Source organism: Hoplias malabaricus, chromosome 10 (genome assembly GCF_029633855.1).
Source record: "Hoplias malabaricus isolate fHopMal1 chromosome 10, fHopMal1.hap1, whole genome shotgun sequence".
Classification (NCBI taxonomy): domain Eukaryota; kingdom Metazoa; phylum Chordata; class Actinopteri; order Characiformes; family Erythrinidae; genus Hoplias; species Hoplias malabaricus.
In genome coordinates this window covers 28395284-28402822 of record NC_089809.1, presented here as the reverse complement: position 1 = coordinate 28402822, position 7539 = coordinate 28395284, and the positions used below count along the sequence as shown (strand labels likewise).

At 38.4% G+C, this 7539-nt stretch overlaps 1 protein-coding gene across 5 annotated transcripts; it reads left to right on the top strand.

Annotated features, from left to right (window-relative positions):
• The first annotated feature begins 107 nt into the window (after nucleotides 1–107).
• Nucleotides 108–7391, top strand: LOC136708526 (ras-related protein Rab-39B-like). 5 transcript variants are annotated; one of them, XM_066683146.1, is made up of 3 exons: nucleotides 108–231; nucleotides 2642–2923; nucleotides 5272–7391. In XM_066683146.1, the coding sequence occupies exons 2-3, from the start codon at nucleotides 2706–2708 to the stop codon at nucleotides 5717–5719; spliced, it is 666 nt and encodes a 221-aa protein (XP_066539243.1). In that variant the 5' UTR covers nucleotides 108–231; nucleotides 2642–2705; the 3' UTR covers nucleotides 5720–7391. The 5 variants fall into 5 exon arrangements, with proteins under 5 accessions (XP_066539243.1, XP_066539239.1, XP_066539242.1 ...); XM_066683142.1 differs by having other exon boundaries at nucleotides 170–231; nucleotides 2581–2923; XM_066683145.1 differs by lacking the exon at nucleotides 108–231 and adding an exon at nucleotides 1416–1564.
• The last annotated feature ends 148 nt before the right edge of the window (nucleotides 7392–7539 follow it).

Genomic DNA, 7539 nt, shown 5'->3' with positions numbered 1-7539 from the left:
AGCTTAGATACAGCTTTGATGGGATACAGCCTTCACAAAGAGTATTTCTAGAGCTGGTGAAAAGAAGATATTTAACTCCTCCTGGTGGCAGCTGTAAAAGCAACACTGCTGCTTGTATTTGTGGACTACACTGCTTTTTTTTCACCTGACATCTTCACTCAAGTTCTTTGTTTGTTTCATTGTTTTGGTGTTGATTTCTCAGATTTGAGAATTTGAGATGATCCAGTTTTGGTAACTATAATATGGTTTTTAAATCTATTAGGTATGTTAGGTCACCTAACTATACACCACATGCACTCCACAGTAAAATATCTGATACATTTAGACTCTAATGATGGTTTAAGGTGAACTTTCATAAGGAATGGCTTTCTTTTGGTCAGATTTAAGAATTTCTCTGTGTGTTGTCCTGTGGTTACTGTGGGCAATGGGAGTGTAAAAGCCTGGAACTCCTTTAAAGTCATTGTAGACATTCAAGCCCCTGCTTACTGTTTGTTGATCTAGTTAAGAGGAACAGCCTCCAAGGCGATGGTAACCAAGCAAAAACCTGCCCTTATTTGTCCTACATACTTCCTCACTGGAAAGTTTCTGAATGTTTCCTTCAAAATTTGATGCTGAACTTTAAATAATCTGTTTATTTTGCTCACTGTAGTTCAGTGATTCATAGTCATTGAAAGTAAGTGAACTTGCAGGGCTTTGCAAGATTTTATGTTTGAAGTTTAGGCTCTGAATTAGAGGATTTTGCCTTTTGCAAATTCTGTTTTTTTTTTTTTTATACTTGGGTTGTTTATAATGCCACATGAATACATTTTTAATAACATTTTTTAGATATATTTTAGGTCAATGATTGAAGGAAGGGAACAGGTTACATTTTTCCAGTGCATGGGAATCCATGGTGGTTAAATAAAAGAGGGACATTTAAAAAGAGGATTAAAAGCCATTGTAAATCTGTTTTCAGTAATAATACTGCCAGTGCTCGGCACTCACTCAGTGACTCATAAACCAGTCTCCTTCTCCCTGTGGATCAACCATAAATGTTTTTGCTGATTTACTTGCACTAAACATTTACTGAACTATCAGCAGTAACTGACTGTGTTTATAAGACTAAATCCTCCTATTTAACCCTCAGAAATGTTCAACACCTAATCTAATGACTTCCCAGAGGAGTAGAAGCTGTTACAGCAGCAAAAGTGGTCACAATACTTATTAATACAATATTATTGGAAAAGATTTTGGATGAACAGGTGTACAGAACCTTTTGGATATTTTTACCTCCACTGCTACTGGCTTAATATAAGACAGTATTTTGAAATTAGCGCAATGTGCTTGTAGCCAAGTGTGTATGACGTAATTATGAGGATAAGAATGAACAAAGGGCAACTGTGGGTCTACAGAACTCCAGCATCTTGTACAGCAGAAACTCTGTAAACAAAAGAAAACAATGCACAGCTGTAGCTAAAGAGTTAATTTTACCGCGTGCCCCTCCTAGTAGCTCTGTCTGCGTCCTGAGGGAGTGAACTCACCTCCTGTTTAGACTGACTTAATTCAGCATAAATAGTTGTGGGAGGTAAGAGAATTGTGCAAGTGTATTAACTACTAGAAATCTCATTTATTGAAGGTATGACCCTGCGTCATCCTCTAACCTAACTTTACCGATATTAAGCAATGGCCACCCACGGTCAGTCAGCAGACAGATTAAGAAGTTTCGTCACTCTTTTGTAAGAACTACACCTACTATTTCTACCACCAAAGTGGTAACGATACATTTGAAACAATGGTGGAGCACTTCATGATTATTTTATTGACCTGTGTGTGTTTGGTGATTTTAAGCAGCGCATAGCCTAGAAAAATAACTGCTCATATTTTTGAAACGGAAGTCCATATTCTGTAAATTCGGTTCAGAATTCGGTTCAAATATTTGTGTGATGTCACAACAAACAACAAATGTCCATGTTTGTTTCTAGCTATTTAAATCTGTTATCACGTGTGTTTCAGTTCAGGATTTTGTTTGAATTAGACACAAGTCAATCAGGAAATCTTAAATGTACAATAAAAAAAACCCTAATAACTGCACACCAACATTGTAAGCAGACTCCTGTAGTCAATATAAAATACATGACAAATACAGAATGAATTAATTGCCCATCGCAGAGAAGAACCTCTGAAGAATTTAGATGCTTCTTTAGGTTGCCAAGGGTCTATTTATAACCATTGCCTTAAGGGGACCTTATTAAAACCTTTTTTTTATGTAGGCTTAGTTTTTCTGCTTTTACAGTCTGCAATACATGCTACAGGCAGTGAGCTGGTTTTAACAGGAAATGCTGGACTTGTCCTGATATGAAATTGGCTGGTGTTTCCCTCTGGCGCTCTTAAAAAAAAAAAAAAACAACAACAAAAAAAAAACCTGCTGTCTCAAACCACTCCCTTCAACAAGTATGAGCAGGCATAGATGAAACAGCAGATCAGAGAGAGGTTCCACCCCTTCCACAGAGCAGCTGAGTGTGTGTGAGTGAGTTGTACATGCACCGAGGGACATCTAACACCACAACTATGGATTTGGTCCTTTTTTCTGTTATGACTAAGGATGTTTAGGAGAAACCTTTGCTGTGGAACCCTGTAGAACAACCCTGTTCTTCTGAACTAGAACTGAGAGTGGAGAGAAGCTGGTTCTGAGGCCCTAGGCCTGCTGTTCAAGGCCTACAGCAGAAATGGACCTGACTCTTTGGCAGTACCAGTTCCGTATCATCATGCTGGGTGACTCCACAGTGGGCAAGTCGTCCATGCTGAAACGTTACACTGAAGACCTGTTTCTAGAGTGCATCAACCAGACGGTTGGAGTGGACTTCTATGTCCACTTCCTGGAGGTGGAGCCTGGAGTGAGGGTCAAGCTGCAATTCTGGGACACTGCTGGCCAAGAAAGATTCAGGTACAGCACTGACCACTGATGGCATGCGTAATACCTGGGTTTAGGATTGGTTATTTTAACAACGTATTCTGGTACAGATTACTGATTACATCTAGATTACTGACTTAGCCCTAACCTAGCCATCAGGATTACTTTATTAAAGCCTTGTCAGCTGATCTCTCTCTGGTAATTCAAAATCCTTGTCATTTTATTGCCATGTTATAGTTGTGTATGCACCGGTCACATGACACTTCTGCACATTTTCATAATTACTGTTTATTTATTGTGTTTAGGAGACTAGAAAAAAAAGTCAATATTAAGTGTAACTTGTGCCAACAATGAACATTTATGTTTTATGTTGGACTTATAACACAATGAACATAATAAGTAAAACAATTTTATTAAGAATGTATTTAAACAAAGCTGTACTTATATAGCTTCTTAATATAGAAAGGATTATAAAGACTTTTTTGTTTGTTTTAGAATTTCCTTTTGTTTATTTCTCTTTCCAAAAGTTCCTGCAGTTGTCAGGTTCATATTTGTGATGTGAATCTAATTATTTTGAATAAGGAGGCAGCAGAGCTGTGTTTCAGATGGGTGTGGCGCAAGAAAAGGTAATAAAGGTCAGTCATACCTCATGAGTGCAGGAAGGCTGTATATGTACCTGCATTCTGGTCACGCAGTAACTACTACTGAACTCATTTGCATAACTCCATGATAGCAGCTATTCAAATGACCCAATGTTCAAGCCTGTTTTTTTTCTGTAGCATAAGACAGATATTTAGGCAATTTTGCAGCTTTCCAAAGGTGATGTCATTATCTAAATCCATTTTCTGGATACTGTTAAATAAATGGAGGCTAGTTTTTGTGGGAAGAACACATGGGCTGATATGAGTTTCAGAACACATGCAGGGGAGTAAGACACTAACAAGGATTCTCTCTAAATTCCTTTCCTAGGTAAATGCTATTCTCTCTCAAAGTTTATCCACAGCAGAAGAAAAGTTGTGGAGCTGTGGATTTCAACTTTTCAACTTTTCTTCTGCTGTGGATAATCTTCCACATTCACACCATAAAGATCAGCTGATCAGATGTGGAATAGGTGTCAGGGTTATCACCCACACTGATCTGTATCATGATAGGAAAGGCTCGTCGTATTTGTGCATACAAGACATCAAAGGTTTAACACTTATTCACAAATAATATTAATAGATTAACATTTGACATTTGAAAGAAAATGGTTACAAAACCTACACTGTCCATGTGAAGTTTGTGAACCCATATCCAGTAATCAGAACAGATACACTGGCAACTGGAACTCAAACTAGCTGAGAAACCTAGACTTATCAGTGCATCTCTTCACATGAGCAAAAACCTAAGCCTAATCCTGAAAAAAAAAAAGTTTCATGTGCTTGACCCATATTTACTCAAAAGTCAAAGTCAAAGGTGCAACCAGTTAAAGACAAACTGTGCATTTACTGTACAGCCATTAAGAAAAAAACCAAACACAAAACAAACATGTGCTGTCCTGCTAATGGCTCAGAGCCAGAGGTACTGTCATGTGAAAGAAAGCATTTTAAAGATGAATTCCACATATTTTACTAAATGTTCTGCATATTTCAGATTACAACCATCGTCCAAAATGCTTTATTGAGGAAAAGTTTTTTTTCTTTTTTAAATACAATATTTGTGATAGGAACCAGGGTTTGTGACAACTACCACACCAATACAGTCTCCTCCAAAATTGTGGCCATCAGTGCATGAAAATTGCAGTCATATAAAATGAACCAAACACTGAATTATTCAAAAACTCAAAGCTAGATCTATAAGATAAGGTGAAATATAAAAGGTTAAAGGTATATACAGAGATAACGAATGTGGTCTTTAGATTTCACACACCATCTGACCAGACTTTCTTAGAAGCCAGCCACAAAGTGCCTGAAATATGCTAAATGTCATTGAGACCACAAATGAAATAGTGTGACGGTCAGATGACCAAACGTGTCATAAAAGTTTCTTCCCCTACATTTGACATTGTCAGACATGGAAGTGAATCACTGATGCTGTGGGCTGTTTATCTGTGATTGGAAGTCAAACGAGCCTTTCACTGCTGCTCTAATACGAGTCCTTGGGCTAGATTTCAAAACTATGACTGCAACTCACTATTTTTAATAGTAGGCAGCTTACACAACAAATTATGTAAGAGTCTGTGTGAGTCCAAATTAGGCATTTAAATGGATTTCTCTGCCCTCATTGCCATGTTTGGTGGGCCCCTGGTCTGTAATGCCAACTTACACTAAAGGGTTATTGAGGTTAATACAGCCTTAACATGCTCTTGTACATTAACCCCACTGTGTGTGTTTTTCTCTCAGATCAGTGACCCGCTCCTACTACCGGAACTCAGTGGGTGCTCTGCTGGTGTTTGATATAGGGAACCGAGCCTCGTTTGAGCATTTGCGTGAATGGCACACAGAGGTGTGTGAGCATGTGCGACCTCACAGTGTGCTGTTCGTGCTGGTGGGCCACAAGAGTGACCGTGCAGCTGAAGGGGAGCGAGCCGTCAGCCGTGAGGAGGCAGAGACACTGGCAACTCAGTTTGGAGCTCTGTACGTGGAGGCTTCTGCGAAATCAGGCCACAACATCCAGGTGCCGTTCGAGCTGTTGACCCGCCGTGTGTACCAGGGCATGCTGTCAGGGGAGGTGCAGCTCAGGGAGGGCTGGGACGGAGTGAAGTGCTCAGTGCCGCACAGCCAGAAGATCAGTACCAAGCTGGAGGACCACACAAACACATCTAAAGAGAATAAACGCTGTGACTGCTAACTGAACCACATCTATAGACACTGCTAAACAGACACACCTAAATAGGCCAGCTCGGAGAGAACGGTGAATGTGAAACCACTGTTGGATTATTACTGGTGTTCGCACTGAAGAAAATATAAGACTGAACATCAGTCTTCCCTTGACTCAAGTGGTCAAACAAATTTCAAACAGAACCAGATTACTGTCTTTCATTTCAGTTTTCCCATTTCAGTCCTGATCCCACACTTTGCACCCATTTCAGTAACACACTTTGCACACCTGTGTGCTGTGTTTCACCTGATTCAACTCATTATCATTCATTCATTGTCTGTAACCACTTATCCAGTTCAGGGTCGCAGTGGGTCCAGAGCCTACCCGGAAGCAGAGCAGGAGCAGAGCTCAGTGTTGTCAGAATGTGACTAGAAACATCTCTACCACTTTCTGATTTCTATTTTCTGTTATTTTTTTAATGGGATTTTAATAGGAGTTTGTCCAAAAGCACAAATAATAATCAGATTGATTATGAATGTTTTGTCAGCTTTTGGATCGAGGTGCCAAACAATTTACTTTGGAAGTAAATTTCTGGTAAATAGCCTTTTAACTAGCTGACCAACTCTCTGGTGCCACATTAGTGTCTCTATGCTGTATTTGATTGCTACTATTCTGGTAGAGTTTTCCATGACATCACACAAACCATGATGCTTGTCCAACTGATTCTTCTGCGTCTTCTGGCTTCTTTGTCAGCTGTCCTAAGTCTTGTTTGTTAAAAAAAGCAAAAAAAAATCTGCTGTTCCAGAGTTCCATTACCACTGCCACTACTCTGCACTTTCAGTTATTCTCAACTCACCCGATCAGCTGATTGACTGATGGCTTTTATCAAGTTTTGGTAGGAGTGGTGGCATAGAAAGAGCAGTGCGACATCAGAGCTGAAGACCACTGGACTGTGGTCAATAAAAATAAACCCTTCTAATATGTGACACCTGTTTGACTGTGTCACTTAGCCAGCTGGTCAGTTAGTCAACAAAATGGCTATAATATCTACAGTAATTTGACATTGATTAACCATAACATTATGTCCACATCCTTGTTTCTATATTCACTGTCCATTCTGTAAGTTCCACTGACCATAAAGGAGCATTAGGAGCTTTATATTTACAATTATCCACTTGTTGCTTTGTATACTTTATTTTCCCCATTTCACCCTGTTCCTCAGTGGTCAATACCACATTAATATATGTAATTCATTACTGTACACCACATTAAACTTGGTGCCAAAGGATTACATGTATCAACTCACAGAAGGGGTTTCTTTCTTTTTTACTGTTACAATGGTGATCTTAATACTATGAAATAACAAATTACCAAAAAATCAAGACAGAGTCTTAAATATATTATATTCTTGTCGAAATTAGTCTCCACACTCTTTTAGCTTACTTCACACACTTCGTTTTCTCCCAGGCTGCATCATGGAGATCCAAAGGAAATGGTTTTTCAACAGGACTGAAGAAAAACATAGTTGCTGTCCAATAAAACATGTATCTCCATTTTTGAGATTTAGTTTTCTATATATGAACACAACTGTCTTTTACATTGTGTAAAAATATGATGAATAGACCTGTAGAAATGCTCCACAATTACTTGGAATTAAATCATTTTACACTGACCTATATTGAAAGTCAAGGTCCTCTATAGTTACTACTTATATATATATATATACATATATATATATATATATATATATCTTTACATTTTATAGATACATGCATATAGATACATTTTTTATTGGACATGAATGATATACTAAGACCGTGTTTTTTAATGTACAATTTCACTTTTCATTA

Excerpts from the sequence above, each read along its gene's own strand:
- LOC136708526 (XM_066683146.1), top strand. The coding sequence starts at position 2,706 with ATGGACCTGACTCTTTGGCAGTACCAGTTCCGTATCATCATGCTGGGT. Across the intron at positions 2,924-5,271 it reads GCTGGCCAAGAAAGATTCAG|ATCAGTGACCCGCTCCTACT; the intron begins GTACAGCACTGA and ends TTTTTCTCTCAG.